General features: G+C 47.1%; 1 protein-coding gene across 3 annotated transcripts in view; it reads right to left on the reverse strand.

Annotated features, from left to right (window-relative positions):
* Nucleotides 1-545: 545 nt before the first annotated feature.
* LOC119389530 (tyrosine-protein kinase CSK) overlaps nt 546-24083 on the reverse strand; it is a 47391-nt gene continuing 23853 nt past the window's right edge. For all 3 annotated transcript variants that reach the window (XM_037656844.2, XM_037656846.2, XM_037656845.2), the window contains exons 8-13: nt 20184-20345; nt 17440-17539; nt 17174-17269; nt 8032-8118; nt 4238-4372; nt 546-734 (exon numbers count right to left, since the gene is read on the reverse strand). In XM_037656844.2, coding sequence (XP_037512772.1) covers nt 684-734; nt 4238-4372; nt 8032-8118; nt 17174-17269; nt 17440-17539; nt 20184-20345 — 631 coding nt within the window. In that variant the 3' untranslated portion in view covers nt 546-683. The remainder of the gene's footprint in view (nt 735-4237; nt 4373-8031; nt 8119-17173; nt 17270-17439; nt 17540-20183; nt 20346-24083) is intronic.

Consider the following 24083-nt stretch of genomic DNA (forward strand, 5'->3'; position numbering starts at 1 on the left):
AATTGATATAATAATAATAAGGTAACTGCTACTGCCTAACAGCAAATGGGCGTCACTAGGTAAGAAAGGAGAAACAGAAAACCACGACAGGATAAAAGAAAAAACCTCAAGTGGAACAGTCTCTGGCATGGTGCAGAACCACACCGAGAACTGCACCGAGTGTCGCCTATGGAGGGATCTGGGTCTGAAGGTAGGCTGTCACCAAAAGTGCAAAGGCACCTGCCACGGAGACTCGCGTCCTGTGCTCTCCTAGGCTGCTCGACGATCGCTTGTGTGTGGCACTAAACGCACCACTGCCGTCGCTCAACGACTCACAGGGGCGCGAACTCGTGTGGGCATGCCCGGCTTCTGCACCGTAACCAAGTGACTTGCGTGGAAGAGTTCTTTCTTCTGGACAAGCGTCCGACACGGGCATTTCCACACTCGGAGTGGCGTGCAGCTCAAATCCACAAGCGCGCCGTGGTCAGCATTCACCACGGCATACTCGACCCCTGCACTGCTCGCAGCTGCGGCACTGATATCGGTGTGCTGCATTTCAGTCCTTGCATCGGTTCGAGAGTTTTCACTGGCACGAGGGCAGCACTTGTCAGCAGTCTGGTCCTGTCCACTAGAGGACGGCAGTTGTGCACTCGGTTTCCTGGGCAAGAAGCTGTAGCCTCCGGGACATCACTCGCGGTATGCTGTCAGATGGCATGTTGAGCTTCAAGTTTCAAACCCTGGAGCTTGCGCAGCACCTGCATGGCAAGACATCACATTGCCCTGTCACATGCGTCTCCAGGCACTCCCTGTCCATGTTAAGTCGAGGTAGAATCTCTTTTTGAATAATGCGGATACCTAGAGCTGCATAAACTTAGTGTAAGAAATCAGAATACAGTAAAGTCTCATTTATTCAGAAAATCGGATAATTCGAACGTGTTTTCTCGTCCCGGCAAGCATATGTGTTGCTTACTGGCACCAAACTCTCATTAATTAGGTCATGTTTGGCAGCAACTCAGTTCCTCAGAGTGCGGCAAGCATGAAAAACTGCAAATGTACGACACAAAGGAGCAAAATGACGTTCGCCAACAACGAAAACCACCGCGGGCCTTCAGAAAGGTGTGGTGGTCGCCATCTATGACTGTGCATCCGCGAGCCAGGTTTATTCAGCTGCAGATGCGGTGCTCAGCGGTACCACTTCAGACTCTAGACATAGGCCGCGTGCGTACCTAAAGAAATGTTGTGGACGTTATTATCGTGTCTTTAGCAACCACAGTTTCGTCCACAGCGGATAGGCACTCAGTACCTTCATTTTGACTTTGGACAATGCGTGCCTGATGTCACAAAACTGAAACATGATGGAATCTGTTGAAGATGAACAGCTTCAGCAGCAGGCCACACGCTAGCAGAAAACTCTCATGCTACACTGTGATGTACGAACAATCAGTTGCCGGCCATTTTTCTTGCAAAAGAATGATCAACATGCGCGCATGGTGGTGTTGGTGGTTGCGGTAGGTAATCAGGTATGGGTTCAGAGCCACTTTTCGACTTAAGACAGTCCAGAGTCTTAAGCCGTGGTCACATTGTGAGACGATGTCGCGAATGATGGAAATTGCGGCTTTACACTACTCTTATGTAATATAAGTACTGGAATTGCTTATTCATCAAGACAATGAAATGCATTTGATGTAATAGGCATTTGTTTGATTCAGACATATTATATTCTCCAGTCCCTTGAAATCTGAATTAATGAGCTTTTACTGCACTAGCCTCACTGTTTTCATTCTTTCTCTTATGAAAAAAACTGAATGATTATAAGTTGCCCTCTAGTATAGCAAGCATATAACATGACATGAGCATACAGCAAAGATATTACATTAATCCAAACTACTTTTAAAGCATCAATGCACAATAATACTGGATGTCTCAGGGTGCTAGGTTATGCATGTACTTTGCTGTCAAAATTCAATGGAAAACTAAGAATCTTTTAATGGATTCTAAGAAAAATGGGAAAGCCTGCACAACACTATAGTATGCTGTTGAAATGTAGCCAGGCACCACTACGGAGAAAGAAAGACAGGAGGGAAACTCCGGGCCAGCGCCAGTGCGAGCGTGCACCACGATAACGGTCACCTGGGAGAGGAGGTTTGTGACGTGCACGCAGCGCGCCTTACGGCGGTGCAAGCAAACTACTGTACGTGATTCCCCCCGCCGTAGAAGAGCGCGTGTACATGCGGTCTCCGACGGTGCCCTAGTGTCATCTGCTACATCTGCTACTGGCCGACTACACTACGCGACTGGATGCAGCCATAACAGTTTTTTTCGCCAGCCTGGTTTGCCGAAAGGAAAAGGCGCGTGTGGAGCATGTTAGTGTAAATATGTTTTATTATTTATATTTTAAATCCGATGCTTTTCGGGCAACAACGAAAGAAAGAAACTGCGAAACTTCAAAAAGCAAATGATCTGCATTCGTAGCCAGGCGCGTGCCGAAAATCATGCATAGTGTAGCTCGGTGATCGATATGCAAGTTCTTCAATATAATGAAAGACGAGCACATTGTTCAATCTCATTAGCATGTGCCATAAAATAGTGCCGATAAGTGCGATACAGAACTATTGTGCACGTAAAGAAAACGCACCTTTCCCGAGCACGTTTAGGCAGACGTGAACCGACGGAACAGCAGAGCAACGTCTGCCGCTCGCTTCGAGCAGTGAGAATCAGTACTTCATAAGTACGCCAGTTTCTGTGCTGCTACTCTATGATGTAAATGTTGACTTTGTAAGCGTTTGCTAACAATTGACAGTAAGGCGCAGGTGGTTCGTCCCCAACTTCTAATGCGCGTACAAGTCCTGCATGGAAAACGTTTGAACTTTGATCGGTCCCATCTGACTGTGAACGCATACAAGAATGGGCGAGAGCTATTGAAAGGGAGGACCGAGAACCAACAGCAAGCGACTATGTCTACAAAAAGCATTTTCGCCCCGGAATGCTCAAGTGGGCATAATACTGCGCTAAGCTCGGTTGCTCAGATATCTTCGACCAATCGAAGTGGCTCCTTCGAGCAGTACCTGGTATTTTTTTAAGGAAGTTTCACCTGACTTGTGCAAAACAAAAAAACCCAGAACCGGCCAGAAGACCCTGAAATTACCGATAAAAACAGCACCCAACAGCGAAGGTGGAGAGTGCTCGTATGAGCCAGAAGTCATCAGCAAAGATAGTAACAACCTCCAAATGGCTTCAAACTTCCAGGTAAGCTCTATCGAGAATTGAAGTGTGGCTCACAGCTTTTCATATTGCTTTGTTGTAGCTTGACATTGAAGAACCGTTATCACGAAGTTCCAAAACAACACACTTGCTGGAAGAGCGTGAACACATGAGAGTAGCTTTTTCGTTGAAGTATGTAAGAAAGTGCGTTACTCACGATTCCGCAGGCAGGCTCCACGGCATTTTTTTTATTACGAATGTTTCGGTGCCATTTCACGCGCATTACATGTTTGCTAAAGCATGCGAAGGTGAAAGAATTAAAGCAAATCGCTCTAGCAGTTGCGGACAGCCTCGTGAAATTCTCGCAGCTGGATGGTCTCTCTCCCTGGCGCTCCGGCAGATTACCGAAAAGACGCCGAAACATTTGCCGTCTTGTTTACAGCGACGGCTTCATGTTCAGACAGTGTACTTGAGCCCTCATATAGTTACCTAATGCAAGGGTGGCACTCAAGCACTGAGCAGCGGCACGCAAGCAGACGACAAGAGCAGGCTCCCAGCCTCCCGCGTCTGCCACTTCGGCGCGGCAGTTTGGCCGCGGTTCTGTAGGTGGTGTTGTCACAATGTTCGTCACCGCTCTCCTGTGTGACGCTATCACGGAGCAGAAGGCAGCCGAGTTTCCCCTCCTGTCTGTCCTTTCTCCGTGCTACATACTAAGCCTTTTCACAGATTTAGTAAACTGCTACTTTTTGACATGCACTGTACAGTATTTGCTTCGCTGCATTACCTTCATCGTGATTACAGTTGAACCCCTTTACAAGGGACATGCACTGGGGAGCAATTGTTGTCTTTTATATGAAGTGTCTGTTATAAGCAGGGTACCATGTTCGCATTTTCTTATCAACCCCTATTTTAATGTACGTACAATAGTGTCTCTTATACCTAATTGTCCTGTTACATTGCTGTGTCTCATAAGGGGTTCAATTCTATTCACGTAATCTCACTAGTACTCATATCTGTTAATCTCCTTGTTGCAGTGAACTGTGTGTGTATAATATACCTGTGCAAAGGTGGGTCTCTCCTGGGGTTCCTCCTGCCAGGCAGCACGCATGAGCTCATACACATCACTAGGACAGCCCTCGGGCGATTCCATGCGGTAGCCCTTGCTCACATGACGCACCACATCTGCCAGGGGCTGCAAAGCGCAAAAATGTTCCAAAAGCCGGGTGAATTCGTGATTGTAAAATGTGTAACACAACAATTATTGACAAAATGGCATGGACGTTTCACCACCTATGCAGGACATCCTCAGTATACAGTGGCAACCAAGGAGCAGAGGTCGACTAGCCCACTAGTCACATACTATGTCCTTATAAACGTGCAGTAGGGAGCCGCAGTTGTTGCAAGCCGATGCATCGCAAACCACAATTCCAGGAGTTTTAGTTCCGAGCCAGTGTAGTCACATTTTTTAGGTCAAAGCTTGCCTTGTTGTCCACAAGTGTTCAACAAGCTTTGTGTGAGAACGTGTTGCATGAGTGGCTTTAGCAATGTCCCCTTTGTGTTCCTTAAGCATCGTTACCATTTCTTGCCCATTTTGTCGTTGTAAGTTGCGTCCCGATCCCCGCATCATGCTTTGTAGATGACCCTGCTCTGATCGTCCACAGGTGTAAGATCTTTGGGTTTCGCAAATAAGTCCCAAGGTATAATGGGGCTTAAAAACAGTTATATATGCCCAGCGGACGCAAAGCTCACCGAACAGAGTCTGATACACCTTGAACATAGGGAATAGACACAATGGACGTCATCTTCGCACATGACACACTCCCCATTCCGCTTCGCATGTGCTTCCAGGTATCGTTGATAAACGACCTTCTTGAACCCCATTACAACTTTCCTTCCAAAGGACAAAGGGCCATACTAATCTCTTTTATAACACCTTCTTTCCAGACAGCGATTACCAACAGCGCCACGCACAACTACTGGACATGACGTCAACACTAACCTCCTGAAATCTAAACATGCCAAGGATGACAAGGCGCCTTTGACAAGGATAGGTCCTCCTTGAGACATCGGCCAGCCTGTCTGAGGCACTTTCTCCTGCTCGTTCAACCTATCTGCACTTTGCATTTCCATCTGTAGGCTCCCATCTTGACTTTGAACTAGCGTAATGCCGTCATTCCAGTGCATCACCCACTTTTTCCACTTCTTGCAGTCGCAAGTGCTGATTAGAGCACACAGCATTGCATCGAGTGTCGAATATCAAAGCAGTGCAAAGCACACACAACACATGCCTGCAGCTCTTTTCCCTCGCTATCACACTCTTGCACTACAGGTGACGACTGCCTCCATTTGCTTGTTGCATCTGAAAATTACAGCATGCCTGTAGGGCAACAGCCCATGCATTTTGTTTACATTGCTAAAGTGCCCACAGACCATCACAGATTCATACATTTGGCTTAATTTTCCAAAGCAACAATGGAGCTTCAAAAGATACCATATTGGAAGGCTTCAGATTATTTTGGCCAACGAGGTATCCTCCTTGTCGATACAGCAGCTGCAGCGACTGGGAGTCAATCCTGCGACCTTTGAAGCAGGACATCCCAGCCACAGAAACACAATGGTGGATGTCCACAGAAATACACTGACCAGCCCATTTATAGTGACATAATGATTCTGTGTGAACAACTCCTTTGTAGGGTTTCGTGAACAATGAAAGTTCATCGCAAATCGAATTTCAATCTAATACAGTCAAACCGAACTATATCAAACTCGGCTAAATCGAATTATACTTTATATCGAACTATTTTTGAACGCGACAATGCTTTAATGTTAATGCATAGGAAAATTTATGGCTATATCGAACAAAAGTAGCCGGAACACTTGATATATATCGAACATCAAGCAGTGTGAAACGCCCCAAGAAGGTGGCTTTGCCTCATTAGAAGCTCGCTTCTTCTCACGGAAGGGGATTTTCCCACATGTACTTGGGAAAGTGAGCGGTGTGTTTAGGAGGGCGCCATGCAGAGCGAGTAGAAACTATCGCTTGTCATTGCGCGCTTTCTCTAACGATTCCTCATTGTACGGATTCGCTACTCGCTTCTTACCTACCTTTGTTAACACAATGGCTGCCATAAAAAGGAAGAGCATGGCTGTTATCCGTAACCGTAGAGAAAAGAAGTCTGACGTCGCGGCTGCGTACGGCATCTTAAGAAGCACGCTGAGTTACAATATTGAAAAACAACGCCAACATTAGGGTCAATGCAGACTGAGAGGCTTCCGGCGCCCGACGAGCATGCACAGCCGCGTATGAAGATGATGAGTCTATGTTTACATTGGCACCATCCTTTCTCACGTACAAACCGTCCTGCATGTAACCCCCACCTTCCCCAACAAACCACAGAAAGATAAGAAAAAGAAAAAAAATCCCCGCGTGTAAGCCGTAAGCCACCTTCCTTGTACTATCGTGAAGCAGTTCCATTAAGCCAACTTATGCGCGGAAATATGCACCGAAAATACGGCAAATTCCTTAATAGTTTTATATCGAATTATAAGATATATAGAACTAATCACCGTCTTTTAGCGAGTTTGATATATGTGGCTTCAACTGCAGCACCGAATAGTGGCCAAGACTATCGAATATCAAAGTATGCGCACATAGATGCCACACAAGAGCAGAAGAAGAAGAGAAAATAACTTTATCTATAAAGTCCAGCAAAGCTGATTCGGGGTGGACCTCAACCCCAGCCTAGGCATCGGCCGCGAGCCCTTGGGCTCGGGCGGCTTGCTCAGCTCGCTGGATGGCCCAGAGTTGGTCTTCTATCGTAGAGCTGAGCAGAGCCTCCTCCCAGCGCACCCTGCGGTTCGATACTGCATCTTCGTTGTTTCCGTGCGCTTTGTCGCCTAAGCTCGAGCACTCCCATAGTATGTGGCCCAGTGTTGCCCTTGCATCGCACATCTTACATTTCTCTGTCAAATAGAGATCAGGGTAACAGAGACGAAAGATAACTGGATTTGGGTAAGTGTGTGTTTGCAGCTGCCGCCACGCAACTGCCTCCTTTTTATTTAATCTGTTGTGTGGCGGTGGGTATTTGCGTCTTCCTAGCTTATAATGCTGCGTTATTTCATTGTAGCTAGTCATAAATTCCTCCCACTCCCATTCTTCCCCACGTGGGACCTCGGTCAAAGCGACATTGGCGTTCACAACGGCTCGGTTCGTGAGCTCTCGAGCCGCCGCGTGTGCCGCCTCATTGCCCAAAAAAAGAAAAAGAAAGATAAAGGAGCAGACAGAGAAAAGTGTGTGAAAGGTCTTATAAAACGAATGTAAAAGTTCCTCTCTCCTTTTGTACCAGTGCTGAAAGCTACCCAGGGGGGCGAGGGATGACAAGGGGGCGAGTAGCTACGTCCGTTCATCAGCACATGTTATGACATTGAGCACTTTTCTTTTTTTTCTTCAAACGATCAACACGCTTTCAGAGTGATCGCGCGCATAAGCGAGCACCTAGTGGCATCCCGCAGCAGCTGCATTAACTATGCCTCATGATGCTCAAATCAGCCAATGACCGTGGAGTTTGTGTTTATAACGCAGCCATTTTGATAATGCGGCATCATTTGTCAAGAGAAGAGCGAGCGATTTCAACCTGACTGAAAATAAATTCTAGGCCGCGTGCTGTGCTATAATATTTGGCTCACGTGTTCTGAGGAGCCTCGACTATTTATTGCCAGTGTTCTCTGTCCGCGCTCAAAAAGTGTTGCAGGGACCCTTTAAAATATATAGGAAAAAAAAAGAAACCAAACAAATTTCAACATCCATCTCCTGTTATCAAAATCATGCAAGAAAAAACTGTTGTTACTCACAATTCGCGGGTAGGGCACCCGGCCAAAGGAGTAAATCTCCCACAGCAAGATGCCAAAGCTCCACATGTCTGACTTGTTCGAGAATTTCTGAAAACAAAGGTATAAATAGTAGGTGTTAGCAGATGGGAAAATGTAACACACAAACCACAGCCAGTGCTTTCAGAATTATTATACAATCGAATCCCGTTATAACGAATACTGCTACAACGAAATTTCCGCCACAATGAATAATTTTCCATCCCCCGTCAGGCGCCCATAGAAAATGCGAAAAATGTCTCGTCACAACGAATACTCTTCCTGGGTATTTCCACTTGAACGAAGTTTTGGAGTTTTCGCGAGTGCCACCACATAAGGATAAAGAGCTTGCTTAGGATTGCCCCGAAATTCCGCTAGAAACTCGACCATTTCTCGTTGCCAGAGCTGTGCGGCCACATCGCAAGACCCATGTCTTCATCGGAGACATGCTTTCTGCCACCACAAGCACATCCCGTAAACAATGGCAGGTCGTCCATCTGCCATGATGCTGCCGGCGGGTTTGATGCCCGTGCGGGCCGTGGAAGAATCACTCTTCAAGAACTCCTGCCATTGTTTTGACATAGCACTCAAAACAAAACTACTTCTCGTCGTCACAAGCCCTGCGATCGTGAATGACATCCACGGCGTTATAAAGGCACACGCGCAGCCAGCGCACACCTAGTCCAAGCGGAGCTACATTCTGCCGCAACCGCTGCGAACACAAATGCGGTCGCGTTGACGCGATCATGGGCGACCATGAAAGTATGCGCGCATCCAACGTACGCGCACTGACTCAAAGCAATGCTGCGGTAAAAACCGCGACAGACGCGATCACAGATGGCAACGACGCAGTTTTGAAGGCACGCGCACGGCCAGCGCACACAGATTGAAAACGAAACTACCATTTGCCGCAACCGCTGTGCAGAAAACTGCGGTCGCTATCGTCGCAATCATCGATAGCGAATACGCTCAAGTACGCAGCTAACACACCAGAAGAAAGATTAAAGGCAATAAAGTCGTAAAACGGCACAAAGTGCTTCGGCCTTCCTTTCGCTCGCGTATGACTGTGGTAGTGTGGAGCTTCAGCACTCCGTTTTCAGTTAGCCTTAAGCGAACTTTGGCACGCTCCTTCACGGCGCTACGCGCTCAACACGCTTTGAGGGTAGCCTGCATATAGTATTTGCTCGTGTATATCCCATGTATATAACTCGCGTGTTGACGCAAAGTCTCCTTCCTTGCATTACCATGAAGCCAACTTGCACACCGAAATTCGCTTATAACCCGCACCCAAGTTTAGCACTTAATTCTCTGTATATTTTGTGCGTGTTATACGAGAGAAAATACATTCACTCGGTGTGTGGCCAAGTACGTTCGAGTTAGCGAGAGTTAAATGCAAAGGACAATGCAAGCGCCGATAGTTAAATGCAAAGGACAATGCATGCGCTTGCCGGGACCAAAAGACGAGTCATGATCGTTAGAGCTTCCTAACTTTTGTGGTCTATAGATGAAATTTCGCTGCAACGAAATTCCGCGACCACTAACTTTTTCGCGCGTCCCGTCAAATTTGTTGTAGCTGGATTTGACTGTAGTATCACAAATTCTGCTGCACTAAGGTTTTGGTTTTTGAAGTGTGCTAATGTTGCTCATGGGTTCAGGAACGTTGCATAATTCTAAATCTACCCATTTCTCTGCATGTAATATCGCACATATATGTTACCAGTTATCTCTCTAAAGACTTGCTGGCTGAATAGCAAATAGCTCAGCATCTTGACTGGAGGTAAATGATGCCACCAAATGGAAGTGCCACTGATAAGGTCATCACCATCTTGCCTGATAAGGTATTCTAGCAAGTGTGCGTTGTGCATCACAAAAGCACGTTTCTAAATTTGTTCTCATCGGTGATGACAGAGAACTACAGCATAGTGCAGAACATAGGCCAAGGTTTTTCACCAAGAAAACTTGGAGGACGCTTGAACTTCGCCTTTAAGAGCAGAATGCGATACCGTAATTGGGCCCCGTGCACATCGCTTTCTCAACTGCTAGCCTGGCTTCGGTTCTCGAAGCAAGCCTCAACCGTGCCGTAAGGAAACGAACGACTGTGCGTATAACGCTGGCCGTTTCAAACTATCTTAGAATGGCTACTGCAAGTACAGTTGGTAAGTGCCCACTACACTATAATTCTTCCATTCATGGATCGGCGAAGGGCCCACTACGTGTCCGTAAGGCAACATGCAAACCTACGCAGCTGCTCACTTTGTTGATGCTTTTGCAACTGAAGATTAAATATGTCTGAGCACTTTGCAATGGGTGGGCCTTTAAAACAACCACTTGCTGCGCAATTCACGTTTTGACGCCTGGCGTGATTCTACGCTTCTGCCACGCAATATTACATTCGTTAAGGAGACTCCTTCCACTACATGACATTCATATAGTGTTTTTTTCCGCAGTTTCAAGGAATAGCATGGCTCTGCGGTAGAACGCCTGTTTGCCACGCAGACAGCCTGGGTTCGATTGTCACTCGGACCGAAGTTGTTTATTATTTATTTTATTTGCATCTTCCTAGGTTTTTCGGTCACGGACGAGATGATTTTTCACTCACAACCAATGACACCGACACCAGAATTTCTGCAAAACGAGCTCTTTAACGCAATCGCGTTAAGAATATTACTAAAAATTGGCCCTTCGACTTCTATAACGGTCCTTGGCGCAAATCAATTTGTCACCTGGCAACAGAGAGCCCCGCATGCTCCTTGGCATCAGCATCAACATCGCCTCCATGCAGGCCAACGCTATTGACGCCATTTTATCCTTTTCTTGTTCAGCTAGTGTTCATGGCAAGTGGCGACCTTTGCTCTGCGAGTCTGCAACCAGCTGCAACATGAGTTCTGGGACATGGCGCCAGTCCACCGCAGCCTTTAGAAAAAAAGTACCTAATCGAGTTCGCTGAAGCAATTGGAAATATGTCGGCGCAGTAGCAGTTTGGAATCTCTGAGAAATGTGTCACATACTGCCGCAACCAGAAAGCCAAACTGTCGGTGCGCAACATGCAGAAGGCATTGTTTTGTTGTTGCGGAGTGGTGCACACGCAAGTTGAGGACAAAGTGGCAGATTTTATCTGCAAGTATCGTGCCAGGTCCTTGCCCGTGAAGCGCGACTGTCGAGGGAGAAATTCAAACGCTCCATCTATTGGTTTCAGGGTTGTACGTAACGCGTTACAAGTAATCGATTACTTTTCCGAAACTGTAATGTTCTGGGTAATTCAATTACATTTTCTTATAACTGATTACCAGTAATCAATTACAGTAAAACCTTATTAATTCCAAGTCACTGGGACTGCGAAAAATCTTCTAATTAAGTGGGTTTTCGAATTAACCAAACATACAAAAAGCGGGATGCAAGGAACTTTAAATTACTGGAAGTAATCAGAGGTGGTCATTTACTGTGCCTGATAGTTTGCGGCTCCAAGGGTTATGTTTTCCAGCAATACCCGGTCCTAATTTTTGCCGCTACACTGGGGAAATGGCGGGCCTCGCTGTTGCCAGCGCAAGAAAAAAAAAAGAAAGGGGAAAAAAATGGTCTCGTGGTCAACTGAAATGCGCGCCTGCAGAAGAGAAGACGTGCTTCACTGCAACACAGTGGTGACACGCAGGCAGCGTGTCCCCTGCTCATCGCAGCGTCAGCGCATCATGATGCGACCATTCGCCCATTCTTTCTGGTAAAATAAAAAACTTAATGATGACCAATGTGACGGAATTCGAGATGTGTTCTGGGTGGAAAAGATGATCATTGAAGTTTTCGAAGTAGGCGTTGCAGGCAAGTACTCTGCCAGCAGTTGTTGAGGTGCTATCGCCCCCTGTAAAGCCGTTTGTGCCTCATGGCACACGTGCGTCTCGCGGATAGGCCGCAGTTAGTTAAAACGGCCGCCGAGCGAGCAGTGGCGCTGTGCTCGCGAGGGTTAGGGTTAGCACGGTGGCGCCGGCAGCGCCGCCTGCGGGAGAAACTAGGCCGGCAGACAGAAAACAGCAGCGAGGCTCTTGGGGGTTTGGCGCTGTGCGTGGATGGACGTCTCCCACCGTGGGTGTGTGAGGGGCGATACCGCAGCTCGTTTCCCGCGGGCCTGTATTGAGCATGTATTGAGATAGTGTTCAGTGTAGCAGTTGACCTTTAACGAGGAAACGTGGAAGAATAGTGTCAACAACCTTGAAAAACAACTCCCATCGAGAGTCGACAACATGTAACACTACATCACAAAAGCCACAGTAAGCCTCCCAGCCTTCACATAAGCCTCCAGTCTTCTCTCTAGCATGCAAGCCACAGAAGTTTGTAGTAGTTTGAGTAAACTTGCTTCTGACCGGTCTCATTGCTTCATGCGGCGCAAGGACTTCGCACTTCACCGGCGCACTTCCATCTGCCAAAAGCTGCCGAGGCGTACTAAGACAAGTTGGTTGTTTTCCAACGCTATGTTATTCGCCTCCAGAAGCAGCATGGCTACATGCTGGGCCAGATCGGCAACGCCAACGAAATGCCAGTGTGGTTCGACATGACGTCATCCACCACACCAGACTTGTACACGTTACAGAAAATAAGTAACTGATTACAATTACAATTACTTTCTTTAAAATGTAATTGATTACATTGGTCAATTACAGCCCCATAAAAGTAACTGAGCAATTACAGAAATGTAATTGATTACTGCTGCATTACTTTCCTCAAACATTTTATTGCCGTAACACAATAACATAAGCTTACTCAAACTACAACGAACTACTGTGGCTTGCATGTTACAGAGAAGGCTGGAGGCTTGCGCGAAGGCTGGGAGGCTTACTGTGGGTTCTGTGATATGGTGTTACATGTTAACTTTCAACAGGAGCTGTTTTTCAAAGTTGCCGTCGCTGATTCTTTCACGTTTAATCGTTAAAAGGTGAGCTGACACTGAACACTCTCTCAAAGAAGGTGCTGGAGGGAAGGGTGGTATTATAACGTAGGAACACCTTGCGCACTGGTTCGTGGTTGCGCAGTGCTTCGATGCTAGTGTCTATGTCCTCTATGAAGCATCATGCTTCGCTGTTACTGGCACTCGGGTAAGGCGTTGCAGGTAAGCCAAGGAAAAGGTGAAAAAATAGGCTCTGTTGGGACCCCCCCCACCTAACAGGAGGGGGGGGATCCCTACAGAGCGGTCGCATAGTTTTCGGGATGAGAACTGCTGTAGAAGGCTGCTTACAAATTGATTTTGGAAAAAAGTAATTGATTACCGGTAATCACTTACAAGAAAATGTAATTGAATTACCCAGAACGTTACAGTTTTGAAAAAATAATCGATTATATAACAAAATTACAAGAAAATGTAACTGATTACAAGTAATTGATTACTTGTAACGCGTTACTGACAACTCTGCACCGCAGTCTGTGAACGGGAGGCAAAAGAAGTGAAGCTACCGTCCACGGGAAGCAAGCATTAGCACTTCACCGTGATGCTTTCGTGCATGGCTGACAGCAGAAAGCTGCCCCCCGTTCATTATCTTCAAGCGGAAGAATCTACCGAAAATGCTCTCCTGCAGGACGCCGTCGTTCGCGCAAACAAGAGGGGCTATATGGACGAGGCGCCCTAATGGTCAACTGGATTCGCACGGTGTGGAAATGGTGACTCAGCACAATCCTACAGCGCCCAAACATGCTTGTACTGGAAACATTTCGCGGGCATTTGACGGCATCCGTTAAGTAGATGCTCCGCGATGGGAAGACGGATGTTGTTATCATTCCATGAGGAATGGCGTCAACATTGCAGCCGCTGGACTCATAAGCCTTTCAAAGACATAATGAATGGATGGCCAGCGATAACCCGTGGACCCCGACAGACCCACTCAGTGATGTGATTGACTGAAGCTGTTTTGGAGCAGGTTTTTGGAGCAGCAAAAAGTGCGTTTTGGAGCAGGTAAAAAGGCTTTTGGAGCAGCCAAAAACGTGTTTAGGAGCAGGGAAAACAGCTTTTGGAGCTGTTTTTCCCGCTCCCAGATAAAAGCTCACTGCCAAGTGGATAAATGAACCGTGTGAAGCAAAACAGTCAAATAAGGAGGAACTCTTTTGAAATAAAAAGTTCTGTCCAATAATGGGTGTTTGCATAACACCATTGGATCACCCAACGGCCCCGTAAGCATAAACATTGGCGTTGCAGTCTTATAATGGCTTAGTGTGGTCAAACAAACAACGCAGGTAGGGTTTCCCAACTACAGTAGAATCTCGGTGATAGAATCTGAAGGGGGAGCGACAATATTCGTATCGCCCAAAATTTCGTATCATCAAAAAACTAGCAAAATCTGTTTTCAAACCACGATATACGCACAAAACATTTATTTCCGTCAAAAGAACTCGCGCACGCCTTTCTGGGACACACGTGAACGGACCAATAAGGTACGGCGCAGCTGGCTGTCGCAAAAGCGTACGTCAAAGCTTCGCATTAGGCCAACTGAGAACCAAGTGAAGTCCACTCCACCATAGTGACCAGGGGCGTAGTCAAGGGGTGTGTTGGGGGGGTTCAAACCCCCCTCGAAATTTTTCAGTTTTGCTTGCGTATATATACACGCACACATACAAACGTACGCACGAACATACATAAAGTATGGTTGAACCCCTCCCGAAAAAAATTTCTGGCTACGTCCCTGATAGTGACAAGCGAAGATCGACACGAACACCGAAAGGCTTTGTGCCTGGGGCATAGGCCGAATTTTTTTTTTTTTGGGGGGGCGGGGAGGTGGTGTGACCTCTCCCCCAGTTACGCCACTGCTTCATGCCTTTTTTTTTTTACGACTATATAGCCTTTAATCTACCACTACGTTAGCCGCGTAGCTTCGGAGCTCGTAGTCGCTATCGATGATCGTGTTGATAGCGACCGTGGTTTTGTGCGCGGCGGTTGCGGCAAACGATAGTTCCGTTTTCAATCTGCCTGCGCTGGCCGCGCATGTGCCTTCAAAACTTTTCAAAACTACGTCGTTTGTTGCTATCTATAATCGCATCTGCCGCGGTTTTGTCCGCGGCGTTTGCGGGAAGCAGCGTCGCTTGGACTGGGTGGGCGTTGGACGCGCGTGCACTTTTGGAGTCCTGTCAGTTTTGTTGTCGCCATACATGATAGTGTCAAAAGCGACCGCGGTTTCCCCCACAGCCGTTGTGGCAAACGATAACCACAGTTCTGACAGTGTGCGCGCTGGCCGCGCGCGTACTTCCGAAGCTAACAGCATTCTGCTCTTGACCGTCGCTCGACTGATTCGGTGCCAAAGTTCTTATCACCCGCCGCGACGTGAAAAAGTGTTCGGAACATCCAAATTTCGGTCCATTCGACACAGCGGAATTCGGCTGGGGGATTTCACGAATTCGTATCAGCCGGTTACGTTTACATCAACGTCTCCTAAATTGGTTTACTGTGGGTTCGCAAAAAGCCTGGATCGGACTGGGTTGCAATTTTTGTGAAGTCCAAATACGTCTGATATGCAGGTCTTTGGAGTTTTCAGTACACCTGCTGAATTCCGGTGCTGCTTCGTAGCCTCAATGTGCCTTTTGCTTGTAGCATGACGCTTTATCGCTGCAAAACATTATGTTCGCGGTTGTTAGTCTGACTGCAGACAATACAAAATCCACTGCCATCGCTGCCTTGGCGACACCAAGATGATATAGTGTCACCATTTTCGTCCATCTTGCTCAGTATGTCGACAATTAACTTGGTGGAACGACCTGAGGCTCTGACCCGCCGAGGACGGAATAGTCTTTGTTGATAGCCGTTCCACGGCGAACCTAGTTTTCCACGAGGTTTGCTCACCGACTGGAGTCGCATTCAGTGAAAATCCTCAAACAACACGAAGCGCCAGTTCACGGCTGGTGCGAAGCTTGTCCGCCATCTTGCCAGCTTCTCTATTTGCGATAACCGCGGTTAGGAGACTAAGTGCTGTTATTTCTGCTGTGTAGCTATCCCCAACCACGGTTAAGGTTGTCCTTGTGACAGGGGTATAACACTGGTTCGAGTAGCGGAACTTAAAAAAGGAGGCAAAAATAAGACAGGCATGGACGTCGCTGTGCCACACTGAAATTTTACTTCTATGTTGCTGCGGCGATGCGGTCACACCAGCCCGCGGCGAGCCGCTCCTTCCGAGGTGCATTTTTGGGGGGTCACGCTAATTTACAGCAGTCGGGAGGGGGTTATGCCGGCCCCCAAAAACCTGAGCAAGCCAACCCAGCGCTTAACGAGCCTACCCATCAATCTGCGTCCGGTCAGGTCCCCCAGAAAGCGCCAGGCAGCATGCCGCGAAAAATGATGCACGAACCCATTCCTCTCGCGGCACGAAAATTTTGCCACGCGGCAGCTTTGGAGTGTCGCGTTTCGCCGGCGCGCTGCGCAAGTTTTTTCGCTAGTGTGCTTATAGTTTGGCGCAGTTTTGGCACAGAACAGCGGAGATGTAGCAGGATGTAGCAGGTTTGACGTCTTGGCGCAGTTTGGCGCAATTGGCGCAGCTATCACATTACTGCCCACTGCGCAGGCTGCCTCTCACGACGATTTGTTTAGTGGTATCCTAGGATTGGAGGTCACTGCCTGATGAAATGGTAGTGTGCGCGTTTAAGAAATGTTGCATCAGCAACTCCCTTGACAGCACAGAGGACGACCTGTTATGAGATGCAGCCAGTGAGAAGCAATCGTCCTCAAACGAGAGCTCCGACAGTTAGGATCAGTGAGATACCTCAACGAATAAAGTTTTGTGCCTAATTTTTAAAAATTATTTTTCTGCCTCAAGGTAAGCGGGTCGGCCTATGTTCCATCTCGACATATATTCCACATTATACTGAAGTTTTTAAGCATGATAATGAGATTTATCTCAATGTTTTTAGATATGTAGACAATTTTGCAGTTCTTTCAAAGTAAGATCTGTCCAAATTTGTTGAATTTTCTTTCTGTGCTCACAAAACTTTGTTGTACTGAAACTGCAACACAAAACTACTTTGCTAGATTAAGGGAAAAGATAACATTCATTTCAATGCAAGCAAGACATCATAACGAGTGGAAACTCTGATAACATGAGTTGACTGTGCTCTCAAAGAGATTAATAATATTACCCGGTCAAAACGCACACCTAATTTCACCACTTACGTTGCATTTAAGGGCTTCGGGGGCAGTCCACTTGATAGGAAATTTGCCACCCTCAAGGTTGTCACTCTCGTCTTTTGCGAGGCCGAAATCAGACACCTGCAAGCCCGAGACGAGTTCATTTTACATCACTGAACTGTAATGACACCAAAACATTAACACGAACAAAAATGTAACACTTGCACAGTCCGCATCTGATGTAAAGCGAAAATTGAAGTGCATTTTACATAAACAAATGTGCTAACACGAGACTTTCAATGCATGCGCACCTTCGCCACGCCGTCATCCGAGATTAGCACATTCCGAGCAGCCAAGTCTCGGTGCACCACGTGCTTGGACTCCAGGTATGCCATGCCCGCACATGTGTCACTGCAGTTAATTAAGAGTGTTGTTGAAATAACACTGACAGCATGGGCAATAAAAAATATTACAACAAATTGCACAGAACATTTTTAGCACTGAAGGGGATTTGGAACAATTCTAGCACTACAAAACAAGTAATTTAGGTTTTGCATTTTGTTAGTGGAAAGTTCTCATGGTAGACTAGAAATAGCAGAGTTCACTGTTACTCTGTACAGTAAAACCTCGTTTTTACCTACCCGCTTTAAACATAATAACAAATTAAACGTAGTTGCGACAAATCTCTGACCAAGTCTCATAGGGCCTAATGTATTCGCTGACTCATGTAGTAGTCGGTTGTCCTCTGCCTATTGGTTAGTGTGCACCACAAAAACTTTGTCACATAACGGTTACTGAGCCCCTCAACTCGCCCCTGTCACAATGTGGCCCAAGAGGTCTTCCATCTTTTCGGCAACTACACAGACTGGTAGATGAATGATTCCAACTACCGCACGAATGCTACGATGCCTTTATGGATGAGCATCCAGAGGTGCAACAGCCGAAATAGGATTTAGAGCGATTTTTGGAGCAGCAAAATGTTGCTTTTGGAGCAAAAAAATCCAAATTTGGAGCAGGTTACGAAAAAAAAAAAAACTGAATTTTTTACCATGAAATCCCAAATTTGGAGCAGTATAACAAAGAGGGCTTGCTTTTAGAAAAGAAAACAAAAATATGTACAAACCATTAAAAATCAGCTAACTCATGCACGGTGCACGTGAACACTGCTATTTCAATAAAAGTAGTGTGTTGAGCCACCCCAAAGTGCGAACAATGACTAAGTCCACATTAGCATTTGCGGGGCCTGTCAAATAATTCAACAGGCACTGCAAATGCTAATGTGGACCTGCGAACTTGGCAACCTCGGAATCCGAGATTCGTAAAGCAGGAGCAAGTGGGGGTGAAGAGAAAAGAAAAGTGGCATATGTTTTTGTCTTTTTGTTTCTCAAGGCCGCAGAAACACCATACACAGCAGCTCCAAATGATTGCCAATAATTTTTTAGACATCGGCAATCATACTAGTACTCGTAATTACACAGCGCATGCACGAATGAGTAATTAAAGGGACACTAAAGGCAAATATTAAGTCGACGTTGATTGTTGAAATAGCGGTCCAGACACCTCGTAGTGCTACTTTTTTTGCCAAGGAAGTGCTTATTTTGAAATAAAATCATGTTTTATTGGTCCGCATCAGTTAGTGCACTTCAAATCACCCACCTGAAAGAGGTCTTTCTCCCGTCACTGTTGCCGTGCCCAATGTTGCCCGCCTTTACTGCGCGGCGGCGTGCATCATTCGGGGCATCTGGCAACATCACATGCATGTGGCATTTTGTCGAACTTTCTGTCAGAGCGACTTTCACGAGCGTGCAAAACACACGGGGCAGTACACAATACCGAAACTGCCACTGAGACGCGACCGCGTGAGCAAAGCAGGGCGCCGGGCGAAGCGCAGTTCGGCGAAAACTGAACTTTTGAACCACGCGCGCCGTTCCCCATGGCAACGCCAAAGAGGTTCTTTTAGATGCGTAGGAGCTCTTTGACTAGCCTGTGTAACGCTGTCCGTCCGCACAAACGCGAGGCAACGCGCTTCCCTCGGCACAGTCGTTGGAGCGGTGCCAAGTAGGTCATGCCGCAGCTGGGCGTTGACGTCACGCAGCCCTCGCACGCTTCCCTCACAGGTGCGCGCGTACGTCACTCTCCCCCTCACCCGCCGGAGCGCCGCAGCTGCCGGCTCCGACGCCCGCTCGCCTCCCGTGTCCGCGTTTCAAACAAACGTTTACACCACTAAACGCTACACCGAATTTCGCTTCAAACGAATCTTCCAGTGCTCACCGCAGCACCCGCATTAGCGCCGTTCAACCGGTGACACCACCCGTGCGCAACGCTGCTGCTTTGCATCCCATCGGCGTTCCCTTCGGGGAGATGGTCCAATTTTTTTTTCAGGAATCAAACAGAAACGAACAAGCAGCATTTTATTACATCTCTTGATGCACGGAAGGTTCTTTTAATTTCAGGTAGTTTCAATACTAGTTATTAATTGTAGTCGGACTCCCTCACGTCATCGGGATCATTTCCAAAATGTGCCGCTCGTGGCGCTCATCGTGTGATACATTTAGCTTAATTTCTTGGTAAGTAGGGCACTGTTGTTGATAATACGGCCGTTTTAGATGTCATACATTGAGCTTTCACTCTGACATGAATTGTTATTTGCCTTTAGTGTCCCTTTAAGAACAAGGAGAGGCAAACAGCTGATACGGAAAAAAAAGCCAATTCTGTCTGCAGAGAGATTTGTTGACAGAAAAATATTGTCCAAAATCCCTCCACAAGAAAAGTGATAAAGATATGCCTCCCCACGTCTGAAGCCTTTCATAACCTTTCTACAAGGTATTCTGCACCAACCTACAGTAGACGCTCAGTAAACAGAAATCTTCTTAAATGAAATTGCAGCTTAAATGGAACTGTCTATGATTGGTTTCGTACCTGAATACTGCAAAGCAGTTCATCTCTCAGTAAATAGAACTCCTGTTAAGCGGAGCATATTTCTTTGGTCCCTTCAGGCCCCATTTAATGAGAGTCAACTGCAATAACTGTACAAAATAAAACCACATCTGCTCACGTGGCAAAGTTGATCTGATCGACTCGTGTGACATGGAGCCGTCCCCGAGAACGCAAGTAGTCCACCAGGGAACCCTTGGCCATGTACTCGGTGACAATTTGCAGAGAGTTTTCCTCGATGACCAGGCCAAGAAGCTGGACGAGGTTTGGGTGGCGTAAGGACCTGCGTCGATTTCAAACAGATATAAATGTTAAGGCCTTCTCTCTACAGCGTCAACAGGAACTTATCACGTAATTGACCAGAAAGAAATCGTGATGAAATATGACATTATGACAAAAACAAGCAAAAGCCCAGGGTAGATTTAAAGTCTTCAGCGCAGAAGACTACAGTTATACTTCACTGCCAACGTACTAGAGTAAAAGCTCATTAATTTGGAAATTGGCCTTCGTTAATTTGGAAAATCGGATAATCTGAACTTGTCCTCTGGTTCCAGCAAGCATATACATTGTTTAATAGCATCGAACTTGTGCTAATTCGATCACATTTGGTCGCAACCTGGTTAATTCGGATGATCTTCAGAGCATGCTGAACTCGAAGCACCGCAAAATTGCACAAACGGCATTAGCAGTCAACTAAAATGAGGTGATGCAGACCGCATCGCTATCATCAGCACAAACTGCACGGTAATGACAGGAAAGCCAGATTGCTTCATGCCTATTTTTTGCATTTAGTACCAGCGTGCGTAACCCCACATTGGGCCTTCAGAAAGGCAAGGTCACCATCTACAATAGCAGCGTTGACGACCAAGTCTTCAGCAGCATCAGAAAATTTGTTTTGTTTTCATTTTTACTCACTGCACGTGAACCGAGTGAGTGCTACTACGATTGCATCGATAGCAGCTGCAGTTTCGTCTGGAGCGGCTGTGACAAGCAGTTGTTGCGACAACGCGCACTCTACGTCTCCACGATACTCTGATGGTCCTGCACAAGGAGGCGCGACGCGCTTGGGTTGTCACCAAATAAAATATGATACGCTCGTGCAAGTGCATAGACGTTTTTCGGTGCCCATGCTGCACAACATCCGCGAGTTACCGCATATTGCCGATTATAAGTAGACGTTTTTTTCATAATATGACATTCCAAAGTTCGGGGGTCGACCTATAATCGGAGTCGACCTATACGCGGAATCTTAAAGTCGACTTATCTGTGGGGTCCGACGAAAGGTCGTCGTCCACGGATTCCCTGCTATTCGACACATCGATAACATCAGCCGCCGAGGCAGCGGAGTCGCGACAACTGCTATCTCCCAGAGCGCGCGCCGGTTCCGGAGCCGGACATTTTTGCGACCTACCACAACGATCGCGAAACTATAGCGAAACCACGCGAGGCGAAAGTGGCGAAACTACGGAGCGCGCTTAAAAATCGCCACGCAGCATTAATGCAAACTGCTTGGGAAAGACTGTCTCAAAAGCAGCATTTCAAACCTTTGATAGAGGGCGAACGAAGCACTATGAAAAAAAGAGGAAGTTATCTTGCGACGCGCCCTGCAGTTTTGTTTTCATACAATAGAAACGATTCATTGACAAACCATCGGCGTTCCACAGAAAAGCTGGCAGCGCTGTGTGGGCTGGCAACAACACATCGCGGGGAACTAAACCACAAGACCAATCACATGCGCCCACAAGTGTCTTCTTGTCTTTTTGCACTCACACCTGTTCGCCATTTCTGCATTTCGCTTCGCTTGCGAGCAGTGGTGTGCGCGATTTGTAACGCTTCCAAACGGACGCCAAGATGCCACCACTACGCCGGCAACAGTACAGCGCTACTTTCAAGCGGCAAGCGATCCTCTATGCAGAGTCAGAAAACAACGTTGAAGCAGGGCGCAAGTTCGATGTGTCGGAAAAGTGCGTGAGGGAATGGAGAAAACAAAGGACCAAGATCTTCGCATGCACTGCTACACACCTTTCCTTTCGCGGGCAAACAAATGTTTCTTTGCATCACTCCCTCTTCTAAAAAACTTATTGGTGAGCTATGGCCGCAGCATGAGGCTGTGTTCGGAGTCAACTTTTTTTTTCTCTAGAAGGGGTTGCAAGTTGGGGAGTCGACTTATAATCGGAGTCGACTTATAATCGGCAATATACGGTGCTTTCGTTTCCATGAAGCGACGCACACTTTATCTCGCATGGCGTGGCGGCGGCGAACTTGCGAACGCCAGCATCGCGCGCTTGTACTGCTTGTACTGCCGTCAATCCGAACAGTTTACGCCATACATGCAGCCGAGCAGATAGCTGCAGATGACTGTGATAAGGTGGTCGGCGATAAGTCATAATGGCATGTTCATCGCTGGCTGCCCCATTGCCTTCGCCCTCTTCTGATGCTTATTCGTGAAGGTATCGCCGCAATCGCGTGGAAGTCGTAATCATTGATCAACTGGTCTCTGCCGCTACCGAAAAGACAGAAGACATTTTGCGGCACATTGTGGCGTCGACACAGTGAACCTTTATGCGCGGAACAGTTATCGCAGTCATCGCTTACTGCATTTTATGGCTTCTTGTGTTCCAAGGCATAGGTTCATCGTAGGCAGTCGTAGCTGCACAGAACGGTGCCAGAAAAGGCTGCCTTGCGAAAGCTGACCGCAAGGCTTCATGCAGCCTCCTATTTTAGATGCGAAGTATCTTATGGCAGAGTTCAATCCGGTGGTGGTGTGCGGTGTGACCACCCTTACTGCGCATGCGCATACCCTCTCCACACACCTCCTTTCCACTCCCTCTCCCCATTCCTCCTGTCCTCTTACCCTCTCCCCTCCACTTCCCCTCTCCCCTTTCCACCTCTCCACTTCCCCTCTCCCTTTCCACTCTTCCTCTGAAACGCGGGCTAGACATGCCGAAATTCTCTCCTGCGCAACGCCGCGATGAGCTCGAGCGCATGCGCGTCCCCTCTCCTTCTCTCTCCTCTCCTACGCTGCCCCCCTCTCGCGCGCCTGTCGACCGCGTTCCCCGCTCGCCCTGCGAGAATTAACGGCCAGGCTAGAGGGAAGACAAGACGCGCGTAGCGTTCCTCTTCGCGTTCCACGACGCGAGGTCGGTAGCATGCCCAACGAACGCCAACGGAACGCGATTGTGCAAGTGCTCCAGCTTCGCATCACCTCATGGTCCCCTTTAGCGGGAAATGGTGTAATTTTTCTTTTTTTATTTCTCACTGCCATTCTGCCACCGAAGAAACGCCTGGAAAGTGAGCGACCTTGCTTGCAGCGTCCGAAATCAGCGTGCAGTGCTCGCCGATCTAGGTTATCTTCGCCGCGAGTAAACTGAACCAGGGCACGCGTGAGCGCATGCCTCTTTCATGCTTTGCAAGGCCTGTTTTAGTTTGTTTTTTTTTTCGCTTCATATGCACCATATTTTTACGGCAACCGTGTCTGAAGTGTTCATTGTAAAAGTAGAAGGCTTTGAAAAATGTTCGCTATATGTGGATGCAATTTCAGTGGGTAGCATAAAAAAATCGTAAGTGCACCGAAATATGGTTGTCTTAACCAATATAGATCGTTATATCTGGGATAGTTATAAGTGGGTTCGACTGTACACCTATCCAGGGGAAATCCGCACTGCCGCGAAGCCCCACCTTCAAGGCTAATGAACAAGTTACTCTCACATCGATTCATCATTTTTTAAGTTTAAAAGCTCATTACATTGCCTTATATGCTCCGAGTATAGTAAATTTTCAAACGTAACGTATTTTGCAGGTTATCACTTGCATCCTACCAAAAGTCAAATCCTGCTACTACTCAAAAGTTGCTTCCACTTTCCTTTGAACCAAAAAGTATGACATTTGCATATGCCTTGCTTCAATGTTAAAAAATATTGTGCAGTTAGTTGGGTCATGACAAATGTGCTCATTTTTCTTTATACAGTAATACCTCATTGACTCGAAGTAGTAAAAACCAGAATAAATTTCCAGATAAGCA

This window comes from Rhipicephalus sanguineus, chromosome 4 (genome assembly GCF_013339695.2).
Source record: "Rhipicephalus sanguineus isolate Rsan-2018 chromosome 4, BIME_Rsan_1.4, whole genome shotgun sequence".
Lineage (NCBI taxonomy): Eukaryota > Metazoa > Arthropoda > Arachnida > Ixodida > Ixodidae > Rhipicephalus > Rhipicephalus sanguineus.